General features: G+C 38.1%; 3 protein-coding genes across 3 annotated transcripts; 1 reads left to right on the top strand and 2 right to left on the bottom strand.

Moving 5' to 3' along the window:
* Positions 1 to 561: 561 nt before the first annotated feature.
* ptges3l (prostaglandin E synthase 3 like) lies at positions 562 to 2,439 on the bottom strand. The gene is made up of 7 exons (XM_084938043.1): positions 2,225 to 2,439; positions 2,000 to 2,113; positions 1,821 to 1,887; positions 1,637 to 1,735; positions 1,136 to 1,225; positions 950 to 1,012; positions 562 to 774 (listed from the first exon to the last, which is right to left on the bottom strand). Exons 1-7 carry the CDS (start codon positions 2,257 to 2,259, stop codon positions 766 to 768), a joined length of 477 nt encoding a protein of 158 aa, XP_084794169.1. The 5' UTR covers positions 2,260 to 2,439; the 3' UTR covers positions 562 to 765.
* A 1,224-nt stretch (positions 2,440 to 3,663) lies between these two features.
* On the top strand, positions 3,664 to 9,864 carry kat7b (K(lysine) acetyltransferase 7b). Its single transcript, XM_084938037.1, has 14 exons — positions 3,664 to 3,858; positions 4,793 to 4,943; positions 5,064 to 5,312; positions 5,422 to 5,504; positions 5,945 to 6,028; positions 6,151 to 6,249; positions 6,350 to 6,460; positions 6,708 to 6,899; positions 7,097 to 7,186; positions 7,290 to 7,430; positions 7,536 to 7,629; positions 7,766 to 7,912; positions 8,482 to 8,588; positions 8,836 to 9,864. Exons 1-14 carry the CDS (start codon positions 3,841 to 3,843, stop codon positions 8,935 to 8,937), a joined length of 1,668 nt encoding a protein of 555 aa, XP_084794163.1. The 5' UTR covers positions 3,664 to 3,840; the 3' UTR covers positions 8,938 to 9,864.
* LOC146381871 (uncharacterized) lies at positions 8,394 to 11,049 on the bottom strand. Its single transcript, XM_084938038.1, has 6 exons — positions 10,784 to 11,049; positions 10,227 to 10,323; positions 10,073 to 10,102; positions 9,895 to 9,948; positions 9,656 to 9,727; positions 8,394 to 9,528 (listed from the first exon to the last, which is right to left on the bottom strand). The coding sequence occupies exons 1-6, from the start codon at positions 10,895 to 10,897 to the stop codon at positions 9,494 to 9,496; spliced, it is 402 nt and encodes a 133-aa protein (XP_084794164.1). The 5' UTR covers positions 10,898 to 11,049; the 3' UTR covers positions 8,394 to 9,493.
* Positions 11,050 to 19,242: the final 8,193 nt, after the last annotated feature.

Raw genomic sequence — 19,242 nt, 5'->3', positions numbered from 1 at the left:
CACTATTATTTAATCATCTTTTAAATGCACTTTTTTTTAACAGGAGAAAGAGAAAAACTTAGGATATGCTCTATAAAATCGAATAAACTACAGCCCGAATTGTAAAATGTAAATAAAACCAGAATGCAATGATTTTTTGAATCTGATACAGCCATAAATGATTCTCAGTAGAACGCAGAAAAATACCAAACGTTGAAAGTGATGAAATGTACCGATTTAAGAAAAAAATCGGGTAATTTGAAATTAGACAGCATTTCAAAAAAGTTTGGACGATGGCAACAAAAGGCTGGAAAAGGGTTTTTTTTTTACAACTAGTTATGTTAACCGGCAACAGGTCACTAATATAACTACGTATAAAAAGCGAGGCTGTGTTTTTAGTGCATTACTACAAGTGTAAACTAAATTTGGGCTACTGATTGAGACTTTTAAATTTACTGCAACGTTACTGCCATCTTCTGGAGTTACCGACACAATCATGTTCTATATCCCCCAGTTCATTCAGCCAGTGTTATTACCTCAAGCAACATAATGCAATTTTGTGTTTAATAAAACTTGCTTTTATTATCAATCACATGCTGGTGTACAGTAAACAATTACAGAGCAATAAATAATCTCACATAAAATATCATCATACATGTAAAAACAGCATTTTGGACAATAGCACATCCATTTTTAGCATATAATACAGCTTTCAGTAAACAAAGTGTTGTCCTCAGTATCTTGAGCTATACATTTACAGCAGGCTTCACCAGAGAAGATAAAGTATCAGTCAGACTGTTGAAAGGGAAAAAAATGGATGAATGGTCAGTCTCCACAATCAAATGATCAATATAAGTTAGAGATTTTCAGTCTGCATTGATTGTAGAATACTTAAATATAGACTATTGCAGAAGCAATTCCCAATTTTACATTGTACACTCCTCACTTATATGGAGAACACTTCACTTACATCACTAAGATCCCCCATATCTGGAGCTTCTCCTTTGTCACTGTTAGCCATCTCTCGGATCATCTGTAAATGGAAAGCCATTTAAACAAAAAAATAATGGAAGGTATTGCATATTACATGCACTGAGATCAGAAGCAATATTGGAATTTGACTGATCTTATTACTAAGAAGACTGAATTCACTCACATCCACATAATGGTCATATTCCTCCTTTCCCTCATCGTCTTCGTGCTCCCAGTCCCTCCAGTTATCAAAGTCAACTGAAATCCAACTGGCCTATGGAATGAAGACATAACAGCACCATTTTAGGTATTATTTACTAAAAGTAAAGTTGCAAGGATTACAGAACATCCTACTTAGTTAGTTGTAATATCCTCAGGCACTCTATTAATAGCTTTAGATAAATACTTATATAAAGCTTCTCTTTGCTTATATAATGCATTTTTATGAGACGGAAACAGTGAGCTAAGACTTTTTCAACTTAGGGTTTGGGATTGAAGTGTACTACTAAACTGGTAAATGAATAGTGAGGAAGTATCATTGGTAAAAAAAATTCTTCAGCCTCATAAAAACAGTCTTAACATGAGCCATGCTATTTTTATGAACCTGAGTAAATACCAGATGAGAAGAATAGAATACCTTGATACTGATCGGTTTAAGGACACAGACACAAACACGCGTGCTTACCTTAGCTGGATCTTTCTGAAGACGAGGCCAAGCACAATCAGGTTTCATCTTCCTTAGCAAGACATTGACGGTGCGGTCGTAGACCCTTTCTCTGGAGTCCTTTCAAGTGATGACAAGTTAAAGGAGCGTTTAACAGCCTGCTTTCTGTACATTGAAGAATACAGAATATAATGCGGATGCTTACGTGGATCTGGACTTTGTCATAGAAGTGCAGCTCGTTGTAGTACACATCATCTGTTTCGTTTTTGCAGCTGTTGCAGAGAGGCAATGGGGTTGTCAAAGAAACCATTTTAGACATTTTCTAAACTGAATCACATGTGACCGGCGCAGACTTCAAGAGAGGGAACGTCTTTAAAAACTCACCACAGAATCAGTTTGTCTGGCTGGATATCAACTTGGACATCTTTAGGTTTCTGAACCATGAAGTTGATGGTGACGTATTTCTTCCTGTCAAACCACAGCGCATGTGCTGGCTTGCTGTTAAAACACCAAGAAACTGCTTAGGAATCAAACCTGAAACCTTTTCATAATGAAAGATTTAGGGGAAAAAAACATGCTTTATTGCTCAGTGAGTTTGGCAGCACTTACCTTTCCTCTGGTCTGACAATTTTAGGTTTGTTCATTCTTGTTGTTGCTTTTAAATAAAAGAGAAGTTGCTATACAATTCCTTTTTACCAAGAGAAAGCTAACTCACACGTGTCCAGCTGAGTTAGTAGTGTGCTCTGATGCAGCGGCCAGGCCCTAGAAGCTATATATAGACCATCTGGTATCAGCTGCTAGGAGACTTGCCTGCCACAGCCCCTTCCGTGCTCTTTATAGCCTGACTGTGGAACACTCGGGAAAACAGATGCATTTTCTGGGTTCTAAAAGTGGTTCAGCCACCATTCATTGATTGTTTAAGAGGATGGAGGTGGGGGCAGGGAGAATCCAAACAGAAAATTACCTAATGGGACCCACTTCAACACTTGGGAGGTTGTTGACCAACATTGCCTGAGGGATGCAATGGAACTTTAATAATTTTGGACAAAATCTAGACACACTGATAATTTTAAGATTGATTTTGCTGAATTTATGAATCATTTACCAACATACACATATATGAATAATCAAGTGAATTTCATTTGACAGTGTTTCGTTAAGTTTAAATCTTAGTTATGCAACAAAATTAAGTTACTTAAATATTTATACCTTGATATTTTTTAAAGAGTAGAATTGTAAATGTAAACTGTAGATATAGGAAGGTAGATACAGTAAAGATAAAATACTTGATTTATTTTCAAATTAAAAAATTCCCGTGGTAGACCAGCCAGAACATCCACTACATATATATAAAAAAGGTTAAATAAAGTAGAATATTTCAATAAAGTATGTGTCAAATACACAATAACTTAATAAGGTAAAAAAAAAGCACAAAAAAGGGAAAATACATTCAAATGAAATAACAGGGCTCAATAAGTAAACATGTTCATAAAATACAATATATCATAATAACGATATGACCAAATTGAAGTTAACCAAACAAAATATGAATATACAAGAACGTGGCTCTTCTAAGTGAAACAGCTCAGTAAAATCAGTCAATTCGACAAAGCAAATTTAATAGATTCAATTTAAAAGTCTTGAACCACCCCTTCTTTGTATTTTGGTAAGGAAATTGGAACTATGTGCAGGAACCCCTATTTCTTAAGCACATGATTTTTCAGATACTGTCCATCTGCTGTAAATCTCAATTTTCAGTGATTTAACAAACAAAAAAGCATTCCTCTGAAAATGGTCAGGTACAAGGACTGGACTGAAAATGTCCTAGAGAAAGCCTTGGGATCTATTGAACAAGAGCACTTTTTTCAAAATGGCAAGAAAGATTGGCTCCTTGGGAGTCATATTTTTTATTAAAGACAAAAAAAGACACGATACTACGACAGTGCATTTCAAATTAACCCCCACCCAGCCCACTTCAGATTTTAGACAGGCATTAGTAATAAATTTATTTTATCCGGAAGTCGCCCCCTGCTGGTCTACTGGTTACCGGAAATTCATTTCTTCGCTCTGTCTGAGCGAGGAATGCAGCTCGAGCTACTAAACGCTGTGTACATATAAACTAATAAAGTAAAAAATCTATAAATCATTAAACAATTTATTTTTTAAACGTAACGTTTACATTTGCTGCTTTAGACCATCGTGAAGTAGTAGCCATCAAGAAGAACATGCCTCGTAGAAGACAGGTAAGAGTACATGTAGGTCGCACAAGAGGGTAACGTTAGCTAAGTTAGCGCTAATGGTTAACCAGAAGGTTCCACCATATTCCATTCAATATTCTGACAGTGTAACGCGCTAAAACACGGTATTAGCATCAGCTGATAAATCTGCACAGAATAATTTAAACATACTGACTTTAACTGCATTGCCACATTCAGCTTGTGTCGGTATTGTTCGAGCTCATTAAACACCCAGTGTACAGTTAAAAGCAGCTAAAAGAAGCTAAAACTTTTACTTCACGTTTGGTGAAATGTAACGGCGCTTTGCGGTTCATGTATATGTAGGCTTTGCCCTAAGACTAAAACAAGACCAGTCCTGCTTAAATTGCTGTTTGTGAATACAGTGTTGTGCCACATTGGCTGGGAAAAAAACAAATACTAAAAACCAAGAACAGAGCTAACCGTTAACGCTAAGCTAACAACAATAACAGTTGACGTGCTAAGCAGACTGGTTACTTTGTCGTGGTAATTACTACACGTGTGACAGTATTTGGCCAGTTTTTAACACTAGCTTGGCGGAATATATTGCTTTGGTATTAGTAAGGGGTAGATGGTGTTAATACCTGTTTATGCTGATAATAATAATTAAAAAGCTAATGGAGAGCTATCATTTGATTGTAGCCAGTCAGAAATCTAAAAGAAAAATGTCCACAAACAGCACTTTTACAGTGTTACCTCAGCTACGCTTTTAATTTGGTGGATTTATGACTCAACAATGAATAGATATGCTATGAATGCTGAATTAACTGCTCTGTAAAACTGTAGTTGCTATCGCCAGGACAACTCTGTCTTTTTGGCTTGTGGACACCATCAGTGTTATCCATGCTTGTTTTTTTCCACACCTCTATTTGACATTATTTAGTAAAAGGTGCCTTTCATTTACCGTTTGTTCCCCTGACAGAGACACATGGCTGGGAGTGGTTCAGATGGAACTGAAGACTCTGACTCCTCTGCTGAAAGAGAACAGACCAATAGCTCAGAAAGTGAAGGGACTGTGCCCAAGAGACAGCGCCTCACCAGAGCCTCTACTCGCCTTAGCCAAAGCTCTCAGGGTTGGCAACATAGCCTATACATATGCATACATGTGTATATACACATACACACACACATATGTATATATATATATACTTTTACAGTGATTTGAAGATTACTTTTATTTTATTTTCCCTTAGATACTCAGGAATTAAAGCGAGCTGTGGATCACGATGAATCTCCACCACTGACACCCACTGGAAATGCACCCTCCTCTGAATCAGAGTTGGACATCTCCAGTCCCAATGCCTCACATGATGAGAGCCAGGCCAAGGACCAAGCCAACAGAGATTCGGATAAAGATCTCTCCCACCGACCTAAACGCCGCCGCTGTCACGAAACCTATAATTTCAACATGAAATGTCCAACCCCGGGGTGCAATTCCCTTGGTAAAATATATTACTTCTTTTGCCAAACGTCAAAAGTGTTATTAAAAGTTTGAAAATGGGAAATATGGCAATATCAGCAAACATCATGCTTATTTTTCTTTTTTCTCAGGTCACCTCACAGGAAAGCATGAACGTCATTTTGCTGTGTCAGGCTGTCCTCTTTACCACAATCTTTCTGCTGATGAATGCAAGGTGATTATTATAAATCATCTTTGATATTTCTATCTTTTAGTTACTTTCTGATGTAACACCTAAGTTGGTTGTTCAGAATACTTTACAATATTATGTGAATTTACTTTATCTATACAGTTATTAACCTGAAACACTGGCAGTGGCTGGACTGTACAACTTTTTTTGGCACATAACTGATACTCCAAAGGTTGAGTGTAGTAACAGACAATTTCAGCTGTAGTACAAGTACATAATGTCTTTTGCTATCAGTAAAAACAGCCACAAGTAACACACTTCATCACTTAAACAGAGATGTTCCCAGCAAATGTTATTAATGTTGTAGGTTGAAGTGGCTGGTATGAGTATTTGGCTGCCTGAGCCGTATCAGAGAGAAATGAGAGACCAAGAAGAGATATAATGCATGCTTGCTTTATTTATTTATTTATTTATTTGTTTGTCAGGTAAAAGCCATTAGCCGTGAGAAACAAGAGGAGGAGGTAAAGGCACAGGAGGACAGCAACTCGCGCCATGCAACTCGTCACCAGGTAGAACTGAGAGCATGACATTGAGTTTTAAACTTTTCTTTAATTATCTGTTTATTACTTTAACTACTGTCAGTCATTTTTCATACCAGGAAAGTGAATTGGTTATTTATCCTTATTTGTAGACACCAACACCGAAACAGATTAGATACAAGGAGCAAGTGGCTGAGATAAGGAAGGGTCGAAACTCTGGCCTGCAGAAGGAGCAGAAAGAAAAGCATGTGGTACATCACCAGTACTTTTGTTTTGCTATTTCTAAGCTTATTCCACCTCATAGCTGGCGTGTTACTTCATTTCCTGCTTGCCTTTTCTCGTGGCCCACAGGAGCATCGGCAAACACACGGCAACACCAGAGAGCCTCTGCTGGAGAACATCACCAGTGAATATGACCTGGAGCTGTTCAGGAAAGCACAGGCCCGAGCATCTGAAGACCTGGTAATGATGGGGTTTCACATCTCCATAAGTACTTGCTTTTTAGCATTTTAGAATAAGATAAAAGGAAATGAAGCTAGAACTGGTGCCTTTCATTGTTCCAGTTACATTATTTTTCTTTAAAAACCGAGTTGTCACCATTTTGTTTTATTTATTTTTTAAACTGTCAGTATGTTAGCATTCCAGTTTTTTGATTGATAACCTCATCACACACATTGGACATTAATGTTTCCCATCTTTATGCCTGCAGGAGAAGCTGCGCATCCAGGGTCAGATCACAGAGGGCAGTAACATGATCAAGACTATCTTGTTTGGTCGCTACGAGCTGGACACCTGGTACCACTCACCCTATCCTGAGGAGTATGCGCGTCTGGGTCGTCTGTATGTCTGTGAATTCTGCCTCAAATACATGAAGAGCCAGACCATCCTCAGGCGACACATGGTGAGAGAGACTGTAATCCCAAGTCATTGGAGTTGTGCTACACTTAGAAATGATTTTTATAAAAAGTTCAGTTTTGGCAAACAGCCGTTGCTCTTATTACATTATATATCTTTACTGCACGGTGGCCTTTAAATAAGAATAATTTATCTTTATGAACTCACTGGTTTGGAAGTACTGTATATTATTTGTCTTTTCAGGCCAAATGTGTGTGGAAGCATCCTCCAGGAGATGAGGTGTACAGAAAGGGGTCTATATCTGTTTTTGAAGTCGATGGCAAAAAGAATAAGGTAAGAGTCTTACTTAGTGAACACTGGCATTTTTTTTTCTTTTTAAATTGTAATCAAATATATAAGCCACTTTTAAAGTAATCAAGGGCCATATCATCCCCAGATCTACTGTCAGAACTTGTGTTTACTTGCCAAGCTTTTTCTGGACCACAAAACACTTTACTATGACGTGGAGCCTTTTCTCTTCTATGTCATGACTGAAGCTGACAACACTGGCTGCCATTTAGTAGGCTATTTTTCAAAGGTAAAGAAGAACAAGATTATCGTTTTTACCCACACAATGATTGAATTTATTTTCCAGAACAGAAATGTCTAAAAAGTGTTTTTTCCTTCTATTTATTTCTTTAAGGAGAAAAATTCCTTCCTGAACTACAATGTATCCTGTATCCTGACAATGCCACAGTACATGAGACAAGGCTTTGGAAAGATGCTCATTGACTTTAGTATGTATATATGTTAATTTATTCTATTCTCAATGTAATCATTAAATTGCATTTTAGTCTTTTTGCATAATGAAATACAGATAATTCTCTCTTCCTTCTGAAAGCATTCATTCTGACTGTCCTGTGCTTTATTTAGGTTATCTGTTGTCTAAAGTTGAGGAGAAGGTGGGCTCGCCAGAGAGACCTCTCTCTGATCTGGGCCTCATCAGTTACAGGAGTTACTGGAAGGAGGTATTACTCAGATACATGTACAACTTTCAAGGCAAGGAGATCTCCATCAAAGGTAAGTGAAAGCACAAACCCTATAATTTGGCAGCTTAAATTATATGTTTACAAAAAAAGCTGAAAGTGGCTCTGTACTTTGTTACCAGTTACCAATTACCAGTTTAAAATAATCTTAATTTTAGCTTATATTGGCGTTGGTGAAGTCCCATAGTCCATCTTCTGTCTAGTAACAAGCCAGTTTAGCTTCTTTCCCTCTTAGCTCACCTCTTAAGCTATGTTTTTTCTGTTTGGCTGTTCCTTGCAAGTAAAAGATTTGCACAGCAGCAGCTGGGTGGGAGTGCTGCGCTCAAAGTCTGAGCCGTGTGCCTTAGATAACCATATTAAAGAAATTCCCTCTCATTGACAGTCAAGAGCAGGAAAAAATGCCTAAACCAGAGTGTTTAGAGAAGTCTGAAGCTTGAGCTTTAGGCCCTTAAAGATTACTTGTACATACACTGATCTCAGAATGTATATCAATGATAGATAAAAGGAAGAGCATAATGAATCCGCACAAGAAGATTCGTGCATTTAATAAACAAGACAAATGCATACAATGAATATTTGTTTTAATATTTGCGTGCTGCACAGAGATCAGTCAGGAAACTGCTGTCAACCCGGTGGACATTGTGAGCACCCTGCAGTCTCTTCAGATGCTGAAGTATTGGAAGGGAAAGCACTTAGTACTGAAGCGTCAGGTAAGCTGGCTCCTCTCCGTTTTATTTATGCTTGTATTTATTTATTGAAATAATTGCTTTTGTATCAAATTATTTGGGTTACTGAGATCATTTACCTGTCTATTTCTAATATTTTGATTAATTTTGGAAGTAAAATTTTACGTTAATGCTGTAAAACACGTTTTATACCAGGCCCTGCTTTCCATTTCTATCTTACTGGAAAAATTAGATGTGATAACCTAGCTCGTTACCCTGTTTCTCATCCCAGGACCTGATTGATGAGTGGAAAGCAAAGGAGATCAAGCGAGGCAATAGCAACAAAACCATCGACCCAAGCTCGCTAAAATGGACCCCTCCCAAAGGGACATAAACACTGAGAAGCTCAGGCTACTGAAAACACTCGCCTCTAGCCTCACCAGCCACAAGTAGCCTAGACCTATGAACTGTCAATAAAGATCAGTGTTTTTCTTTCTTTAATCCCTTTGACCCTGTTTATTTCTTCTTGTCTGTAATGTGAATTTTTTAAATACCTTTTTATATTTTACTGTCATTTCTAGCCAAACCAGCATACGTTCCAAGTCAAATGCTTTTTGTCAGCATTGTGAAACATGAGTGTCGAGGATTTGCTTTAAAACTGCCTTTGTGTGCTGAATGTTAAATGATGAACGGTCCAATGTGATGGATAACATTAATGTTAGATTAGAATAGCTACATTTGAGTGCATTTAGAGGTTATTTTTATTTACTATGAGAAATGTGCTTTTTGACAATGGTGGTTATTCTTTTTACAGTAACTGTTAGCATGAATCGAAACATGAAATTGAGCAGGGTGTACTTTTAATGAGTATGATTTATGGTAACACGCCTTTGGTTGGTATAAAATTGTATAGATCTTCGTCATAATGTCTTTTTTTTTTTCTAATTCCATCAATACAGGATTCTGATCCATTCCTTTGCTGAACCTGCCAATGATGAGGGGAAAGAGGAGATTTTTAATTTGCTGAGGATATAAAATACAAATGTAACACCACTATATGAATGCACATAGAAACAAAACAGCCTCAGGTTTTTATACTGGTACAATCGTACCTTGCTTGTATGGGTTCTCTGAGTCATGGATCGCAGTGGTCTTTGCAGAACGATTTACTTTGGGTAGAGATTCTGTAATAAACAGGAAACGTTTGACTAGGATGGTTTTCGGCTTGTACTTTGAATCATAGCTGTGTAATGTGTATTAGCACTTTGATATTTTTAATATCAATAAAGCTGCCTTGATATTTTGAAATATCTACAATTTACATGCGGTCTATTGATGATTTTATGCTTACCACCACTGGAAGTGCTTCTTCCCATCAGGCCCACAAACATTTCTCCTTTATTTCCTATAAGAATAAGAAATATGCAATGATGCTGTGATTAAATATTAGATTCCAATTTCTGGAACTACTAGTTTTCAAAAACATTAGTATGATAAGAGTTCTGCTTCAATAAGGTCAAGCCACTCACGTCTTTTTACTTGGTAGGGTTTTTTTGCATCTGTGAAGAGATAAATTAAATCTATTGTCATGCAACAGGCTTTAATACTTATTATGAGACATAAAAATGGTGATAAGCAAAAAAAAAATGAGACATGTTATGCATGGATAAGTTTCAAGGTTACCTGAACGTTTCCCCATGAGTCCGTAGAATCGAAGGGCTTTGGATCTTTTTATTACACTGGACATTGGGCTGGTCAGGCTTGTCTGCAGTGATTCATCCTGCAAGAAACATTTCACTGATATTTTAGTTCAAGTAAACCAGTTTTTATATTTAAAAAGTATATCTACATAAGAGTCTACAAGCAAACGCATTGTTAATGCAATGGTCGTCTAACATTTTGAGTTTCCTTTCCGTGTCTTCTTTCAAGTTAGTAAAAAAAAACAAAATACAGATTCATTTGCAAAAATGCTAAAAATACATATGCACCATTATAATATGTGTTACTTACAGAACTTTGCCTCTTGTAAAAAAAACAAATGCAGAATTTTAAAACGCACAGCTTTCAGACTTCTTTGAAAGTATATATTTTTTCTTGTATATAAGCAAGAAATCTCAACAATCATCTAAGATTTTCTCCTCTTCACCTAAGCTTGAACAGAATAAGTGAATGAACTCAATGCTTTGATATTTAAATTTGTCCATTGATCAACCCATTATAAAAACAATAGTCCTTCTCACCTTCCACTCTTTCAGAAGTCCTCTCCGCTCTTCTGCACTGCACGTGATTCTCTGATGGGTTTGCACCAAAGCACAAAAAGTCACAATAACCAGCTGGATCTTCCAGTTATCCATTGCTATCTCAAAGAGAAAAGCTCTGCTTCTACTTCTTTTTAATCAAATATATTTTTTATCCCAGCAAAAGCTAATAATACATTACAGATGATGTTGGCAGGATGGGTTTTCGTATTATTCAGTCTGTGCCAGCTGCATCCATGGCGCCTTTATACCTCTAAACCCCTGCTACTAGACCCCTCCCCTCTAAACAGAACTATTCACTTGCCACCATTCAATTTATTACAGCTCCCTAATTTATTGTATTGGAGTATTTGTAAAAGATCAAGCTTTTAAATTCTTTCCCTCATATTTTGTAGTCATTAAATGGGAGAAAATGTGATTGAATTAACAATTAAACTTTTTTTTTTTTTTTTTTTTAAATAATTGGACCTATAAGACGTCATCTAAAAATTTACAGGCAGTGGTCAATTCTGAGAAAAAAAACACCTCTTCAATATCAAATATTTACATTTGAGAAGGTCGCCTTTCATTTCCATCTTTATTAGATGTCTAGATTGTGGTTGGTCTAAAAATATTCTCCTCTTGCTCATTTGTGACCTTGTGATGTTCACATGCTTCTTTGATATTACAGAGGAAGAGGGCAGGGCACGCCGGCGTGTCGGGTCTTTGAGTGATGCTTTGTAAATATACCCGTCTACTTTGAAGGTTTTATTGGGTCGCCAGTTGACTTGGTGAATGTTAAGCTGGGAATTTATTAAGCAGGAGAGCACAGCTGTGACCTCAAAGGTCAAATAGACTGAAATAAAAGTGCGTTGACTTATTACGATTTAACACGTGGAAGCGCTGAAGGTTGTGTGGTGCACCTGATGGTCAGAAGTCATACACGACAAGGTGATGGATGAAATCTCAAAAACGCAGATGAAATTCAAGCGCAGTGAAGAATGTATGAATTGTGTTACATGACATTTGTGACCTCAGATGTGGCAATGTCAATATTTGTAAGTTTTCCATTAAGCGATATGTCAGCAGGGTGATTTATTTTCCATCTCCTGAGATAATTACACTGTTATTAAACCTTTTGATACTCTTTACTTACTTAGCCATTTAAATGCTCTGTTTTAATGAAAGCTGACACCACCCCCCCCCCCCGCACACACACACACTCTGGTCATAGAAATTTCTGGAGGGGCAATTACTTGACAATCTGTGTGCTGCAAAGACACCCACTCGAAACAAAGCTGACACACACATCAAATGCTTTGATCCACACACAGGTGCTTCTGTAGGAAGACAAGCCCGGGACAATTATCCCTGAAAGGCAATTACACCTGAACAGCCCTCGTGTGCACGTAGTCTAAGCCACGGCTAACGTGGAGTGGCGAATCAAAAGAAATCAGAGGCACGGCATTTGCATATGAAATGGTTGAGTCACAAAGAGCTCCCGTAATGACAGAACGCTGCATGTGACGCAGTGGTAGAGGCCTTTTCAGGATCTGTGCTGCTCTGACAGTGATTCACTGCGGGGCGCTGAGTTTGAACTTCACCTGTGATCCATTTCACCTTTAAATAAGTGAAATATGGGTTAGGACTGTTCTCATTGTTCTTATCTTTTCATTATATTAAAAGAGACATACAACTACAACTTACACACACACTGTTGTTAGTACTACGCAGCTTCTGAAAACCATTTTTAATGTCTTCTGTGTCTCTGGTGGGAGCTTTCTACAGCAAGTAACCATGCTGATGTCATGTTTACCCAGGCCTCTAATTGTGCATTCAGCATTTCCCAGTAAATCCTCTTCATCTACTTCTTTATCCGCATTTCAAAGACTGCTAGAACTTTCCTCACATGTGTAAACATTGTTCAATAATCAAAAAAGTTCAAGCAGTAATCAGATGGGGCTATTCCTTATATTAGCACTGAAACACATCCACTGTATTACACTAATCAACATCAGGCAGGGAAATTATGCATGACAGAAACCAATATGCTGTGTCTGTGGATAATTTATCAGTGGTCTGAACTAATGCAAACCATACTCTTTTGTATTGTTGAGTCCATTACATAACTGGTTTCATATGGCGTTCACATGTCACCACGCTCTTCTTTTAATAGGGATGGTACTTTCTGAGACAGCTCAGATAGACTTTAAAGTGGCTTTAAAAGGCTACAGGCACATACATAAATACCAATACATGAAACAAGGTGGCGCAACCTGACAACACCAGTTACAGATCCCTCATTAGAGCTGGGGGTCATAATATCCTGCTGACAGACACTGTATTGTAAGATGTCTCGCTGTGGTAACTTTAGTCATCAGGACTGATACTATCTCTTCCTGCCTTGGGGTGGTTTTATGGTTGTCACAGTTCTTATCTGCATATCTTAATCCGTCTTAATACTAACAAGTTGGTCCATTCATTTGGAACTAAGTGGGTTTTGTTGAACTGAATGAACCAGTGAATGAATTTTTAAAAAATGTGGCAAAGCATGGTCACTGTGCTGGTATAAAATAGTGTATAATATGTGTAGGAGCTACAATAGTGTGCAAAAGTCTTTGGCTGCCCCTCATTTCAGACTTCTCCAAAGGTACTCTCTCTCTTTCTTTGGACTTTGGCTGCTTTTTCACTTATTTTCAGTCCAGTTCTTGCATTGATCATTTCCAAAGGAATGATTTGTGCTTGCTTGTTAAGCCATTTAACACTGATCTATGAATCATTCAAGTATAAAAATGCACCTAACTCAAGGGGCAGTTATTGTTTTAAATGTGCTATATAAATAAATTTGACTTTGACTTTCAGGAATGTTTGCATATTTCAATAAATCATTTCACCTATTTCTAATTTTTTGCACAGTACTGCACATCACAATGTATTTTTTTCATGAATTGCGTCAAAACCATGTAGCTCCATAAAAAAGTGATGTAATTAAACTGAATTAATTGAATTAAGATGATTAATTTATTACAAACTACCTCCTACAAAATGATCATGCAGTTAAATTAGGATTTGGAACAATTTGACTAGAAAGCAGAAGTATGAATTTGGAGAAGTCATGTTATGTCTATATAAACGTATGTGTACCTGTATACAGTGAACATCTTATCCAGCAGGTGTCAGTGTTGTCTAACACATAAATTCAAAGCACCAGAACCTCACTGGAGAGACCAGGCTTGATGAGTATATTTTCCTCCCCATGGGCTTGTTTTTGTCTATTTATATGACATAGTCAAAAATGAAAGAATGTGGCAGTGTTGTTTTGGTCAGGGGCATCGTCACACATGTTATGATTTGTCTTTAATTTTTGTGGTTCTTTTTTGTCTTTTTTTGTGTCTTTTTCTAATGAAAACAATATTTTACCACTACAAAGACATCTGCTTGTGCGTTGTTGTACACTGTGAAGTGGCATTAAACCACATCCATTAAAACATGAAACTTTTGCTGCTGCGAAAGTACCCATTTTGCATAAATAAATGCTTGAGACTTTGTGTGATGGCATCTGCTCAGGCCGCAGTGTCGATAAATGTGAAACACATTTCAACACTTTCCGAGTCAGAAAGTTTCAAAACTGGCACCGGTAGGAAATTATGTAATAATGCTAATTATTCTATATATTTCGCTCAGTTTCTGAGCACACTGAGGCATAACTAAAAGCAAAAACACAAGTGCATATAAAAATATCGTTAAGATATAAGAGAAATCAGGTTTTGTCAGTAACTCCCACACAGACCTGATGCCCATCATTTTCATGAATCACACAGGAACAACCTTTGTGTGAAAGAGTCCACTCATATGTTAGGCATTACAAAGCAGTATACACGTAACTATAAATAATATTAAACATTTCACTATTTCACTTAGTCTAAACGCCTCTCTTAACTCTCTTGTTCCCCAAGTTGTTTTTCTCGTTTGGTGCCCTGTGGCACTTTACTGTGGTTTCTCTAGAGAGGCATAAATTTGGCTCTTCAAGGCTCTCTGAGAATGAAATACCACTGTCTGCCTTTGCATGTTCAGACTGGGGGCTTCAGGCTGATCGTGGTGGCTCTAGCTTTCTCCAGTAGTGTGAGACAGCCTGGTGTCATGGGATTGAACCAAAAGAAGCATAAGATGTGTTTGATTCTACCACACCAGCTGTTCCAGCAGTGTCATCTCAACTTTCTTTCGAAAAAATTGAAAAAATAAAATAAAAGTACAGATACCTTTGCCATGATTGATGGCAGCATTTCACACAACTTAACAAGTAAGCAGTCTTCAGTGTAAACAGATTATAAAGAGCCGTTTCCTGTTTGATAGATGATAAAGGCATTCCACTGCCTCACACATCAGCAGGTTGTGTGTATATCTTATCGCAGTGGTCACGCTTTTTTGGAAGTGATGTCAGGTGGAGAAATTTTGTCAAAGACAGAAACATGTTCTCTCTGAGAGGCGTGTGCTGGAAGCAGCTGATTGTTTACTTTGGAGCTCTTCAAAATCACTATTAGAGGGTTGGTGTTTCAGTGTTACCGCATAAAATCATCAAAAAAAATCATCATTCCCTTAGTATTATGAAAATCCTCGCATTTTTAAAAAATAATTTTCCTTTGCATAGCTTGAACATAGCCGTTGTCTTACCGGTTTAGACCAGTTCCACCCCTAACTTCTGTGGGCCATGTTAGCTGATTTTGACGTTACACAACTGGGTTATTCTGATCATTCTAATGATTAACCTTTGTTGGAAACAAAGTGTTCTTAATACTAGTTTTCAGATATGTCCCATATGGAAAAGATATATATAAATCTTATAAAGTTTGTATCTGTCTTTTGTGAAACTTGTATGAAAAGCATACAAGAGTGAAAACAGATATAAGATCCCTTGAAAATTTATATAAATCAAACTTGTATGTTTTGGATACTTACTAAAACAATATATGAAAGTAATGAGAAAGTGGCCACTTTCATGAGTAAATCATATAAGCCTTATATGATTCACTATATGAAGTAGGCCACATCTTATGCAAGTCTTTTATAAGTTTTTACTATTTCTTTTCCATATGAGGTAGGTCAAATCATTTAGATTCCATTCAAAATCGGTTTGTTTTACTCTGTTCACTGGATTTAACTACACATCCTTTGCCTTAAGGGATAAGTTAACATTTTGTCAATTGTGCCCTGTGAAGAGAGGATAAATGTCACACTCATCTGTATGCTTATTGTGAAAGTACAGATACTTCATTGATTTTAATTAATAATACATTGTATGTCACTTGGACTCAAGCTGACCTTATTGGAATTGCAGATGTGGAAAGTATAATTTAGCTCTTAGTTAAACACAAGGGAACCCGTTTACTTGGTTCTGTTCATCTATAACAGAGGGATGTTGCTAACATAAACACACTTCATTAGCAAGATAAACCCAGGTATACAGATACCTTCTAATTCACGCTGGAAAGCTAATCTAAACAGCTCTTTAGAAAAACATTAACCTCTGAAGAGTTTTTATGAAGTTTTCATGTGAGCCATAGATTTAGTGACAGCTTTGCACCAGGCTATATATATATAGCATTTTAACTTTTTAATACTGTAAGACTTGAACATGAGAGTCTATGAGATTTGTCTTCTCTTGACACCAGCCCCAAGTGGCCGCATAATGAACTGCAGTTTTAGCATTTGGGTTGGTATCTATTAGCCTAATTTTTGAGCCTCAGCTCTGCTCTGTCCGAGACAACTAAATCTACATGTTAGAAATTGATGTTTTTCATGTTTTACTCATATAAACAAAGAGGTGTGCTCATGATATAGCTCTGGCTTGAAGCATGCTAGCTGGTTCCCCATTCACCAGTGGGGAGAACTGGAAATTATGCTAACTCTGACATGAACTGAATGCAGAATATAGCTTCATTTTTAGTATTAAGGCATTAGACTTGTACTGAACTTCTTGTCTGCGTCATTTATATGTTGGATTCCTTTGTCTCAGTGTGATTATTTGTTGTCTTTTCCCAGCCTCTCTTTAGCATTCTCCAACATCAGTTGGTCGGTCAGTGCCCACTGGTCTCCAGAGGCCCATAATAAACAATGTTACTGGTCTTCTTGTTTGCTGGGCTCTTGTGGCTTCTTTGACACTCTCAGCCTATGGCAAGGCCTCTTTTGGTCAGATCTGCTTACTTTGTCGGGGAGCCAATCACCAATTCATTCCCAAAGCCTCAGAGGTTCAAAAGCCAAGTGCATAATTGCTCCTTAAATCAATCTGCAAATTTCGTGGTATCCGAGCGGCAAGTTGGCCTGGAATCGTTTATTCACAAGGAACAGCTGTTCATAGTATGCATTTAGAGTCGCAGAAAATATTACAGCGTCCTGGAGGAAATTACATGTGAATTGGGGATGATACATTCAATTATAAGCCTGTGGTTTCCATGCATTTCATATTAGCCTTAGTACAATTCATCCTATTTGTTAACCTTTAAGGGCATCATTGTGTTTTTGTGGTTCTGATTGTGGGAGAGACCACACAGCTAGAAAAGTGTCCCAGCTCTGTGTCTGACAGGTTTCCCACCACATAGTTTGAGATGTGTCCCTAAATCCCTCTTCATAAACTTCACTCTGTTTGTGTGCGAGACAGAAGATGCAGCCAGCACGGTTGTCACAGTGTCACTTTAAAAAACAAAGAACAGACAGGACTCATGTCAGTCTTTCCACCTTAATAACAGCTCCTCTTCACACACACACTTTGATGCCCACGGCTTTATGAGTCCTGTTTAATGCACACTGTCCTGCTTGCTGCCTCAGTCTCTCTCTCTCTTTAGCTTTCTGTCTCCATCTCCTTCTTCCTCTTTCCCTCCCTCCTTCTGTCTTTCTCTGTCTCTTCACTCCTCCCACTCCTCCTCCTCTCCCTGCTGTATTTGCAGTCAGCTTTAGTGCCAGACACCCTGAGGCAGCGGTAGCGCCAGCGAGTCTTCCCACCTCTGTTTTTGTGGTGGGAGATGACATGTCGAAGCTTTGAAGGGCAGAGGAAGGGAGGGAGAGGGGGAGGGAACGGGAAGGGAAGGAGCACATCACTCGGCGCGGAGGAAAAGCAAGGGACCCAGAGAGAATGTCATGTGGCCTGCAGTCCACCCAGATATTCTCTTTCTCTCCCTCTCTCTCTGCTTCTCGGGCTGTCTATGTGGGCAGGCAGGAATGGCGACAGGAAGCAACCCCTCCTCCTTCCTCCCTTCATCCTCTCCTACCCTCCTTTAGCTCTCTGCTCACTCCTCATGTCTTCCCCGCTTCGCCACCCCCTTTTCCTCTTTCCTATTCCACCTCCCTCTCTGCACCTCTTCTCTCCCTTCTCAGGGCCAAGTTTCTGTTCGTAAACTGCCTTTTTTTTCCTTTTCATCCCCTTCTTTCGCTTTGTATGTCTTCCTCACCCACAGGCGTGCCTGTGCACCATAACTCACTTGGTGTTGAAGTGTGCTGAGGTGTGTTGAGGTGTGTTGAGGTGTAAACTGTCAGTGACTAGCAGACAAAACATGTTTGATTTTGGTATTACTCATCTTTCCTTTAAAAAAATCTAGGTGTATTTTTTCCATGCATACATAGCTACCATACATGCCTTACACTGCATTTTAATACGCTATGTTTCACAAAGCCGGTGCCATTAAAATAACTGTAAAATTCCCACAGAGCAAGGCTAATAAAACAAAATCCTAATAAAATACCAGCAAATGTGATCTGGGCTTTCAGGTATTTAACTGTTTATATTCCCACTGGAGGAATGTGGGGTTTGAGTACTAATATGTGTATCGGAGCAATGGGATTAGCACTGAGGTAGACAGGATGGGGCCGCACACAAATGATCAAACATCCTGTCAGATATGCTCTGGTGAATGAAAGAGGTAGTCTTGCCTTTGTTTGTTTCACAGAGAAAACAGAAGACGCTCACAGTGACTCTCCAAATCAAGCTAATAAAATGATGAAAGGAACACAGAAGTCTTCACCGTGGCATTAAAAAAATCCCACTGACTTTGATATGTGCTTCTAACAACCACACCACCACTCTTGTGGCTGCCTTCTCACCTGTGCTCTTTCAAATCAGTGACATATCAGTTACACGTGTAAAGCACACATGAAAACACAGACAGAGTTTTAAAATGTCTGAGCTGTGATCAAAGATTTACTGGTTAGTGCCCAAAGAGACACTGACATGCTTTTAAATTTATCCAAAATTACTGAGTGTTTTGGTTGAGCCTCAGTGTACTCACTAGTATGTTTGTATTTTTAAATGTAGCTCTTACTACATTTAGCCCTAGCTGACTCTATTATGCTTTGATAAATTATAATGTGGCTTCATTTTTGGCTCTCATCATTCATAAAAATTAAGCATCACCTTTATCTATTTTGTCAGGTCTAAAATCATGCTGCATTTCCTTTGTGGTGACTCATAGTCT

Source organism: Perissodus microlepis, chromosome 8, assembly GCF_051167445.1.
Source record: "Perissodus microlepis isolate ML-2025 ecotype Zambia chromosome 8, ASM5116744v1, whole genome shotgun sequence".
Taxonomy (NCBI): domain Eukaryota; kingdom Metazoa; phylum Chordata; class Actinopteri; order Cichliformes; family Cichlidae; genus Perissodus; species Perissodus microlepis.
The sequence above is the reverse complement of the archived record's forward strand: the minus strand, read 5'-3'. Positions and strand labels throughout refer to the sequence as shown.

What these genes read in the sequence shown, in the direction of transcription:
- ptges3l (XM_084938043.1), bottom strand. Translation starts at nt 2,259, where the DNA reads ATGAACAAACCTAAAATTGTCAGACCAGAGGAAAG. An exon ending in ATGACAAAGTCCAGATCCAC is followed by an intron (nt 1,736 to 1,820) that starts GTAAGCATCCGC and finishes ATCACTTGAAAG; the next exon opens with GACTCCAGAGAAAGGGTCTA. An exon ending in TTCAGAAAGATCCAGCTAAG is followed by an intron (nt 1,226 to 1,636) that starts GTAAGCACGCGT and finishes TTCATTCCATAG; the next exon opens with GCCAGTTGGATTTCAGTTGA.
- kat7b (XM_084938037.1), top strand. An exon ending in CCTTAGCCAAAGCTCTCAGG is followed by an intron (nt 4,944 to 5,063) that starts GTTGGCAACATA and finishes ATTTTCCCTTAG; the next exon opens with ATACTCAGGAATTAAAGCGA. An exon ending in GCCATGCAACTCGTCACCAG is followed by an intron (nt 6,029 to 6,150) that starts GTAGAACTGAGA and finishes CCTTATTTGTAG; the next exon opens with ACACCAACACCGAAACAGAT.
- LOC146381871 (XM_084938038.1), bottom strand. Translation starts at nt 10,897, where the DNA reads ATGGATAACTGGAAGATCCAGCTGGTTATTGTGACTTTTTGTGCTTTG. An exon ending in ACTCATGGGGAAACGTTCAG is followed by an intron (nt 10,103 to 10,226) that starts GTAACCTTGAAA and finishes ATCTCTTCACAG; the next exon opens with ATGCAAAAAAACCCTACCAA. An exon ending in AAGAAGCACTTCCAGTGGTG is followed by an intron (nt 9,728 to 9,894) that starts GTAAGCATAAAA and finishes TGTTTATTACAG; the next exon opens with AATCTCTACCCAAAGTAAAT.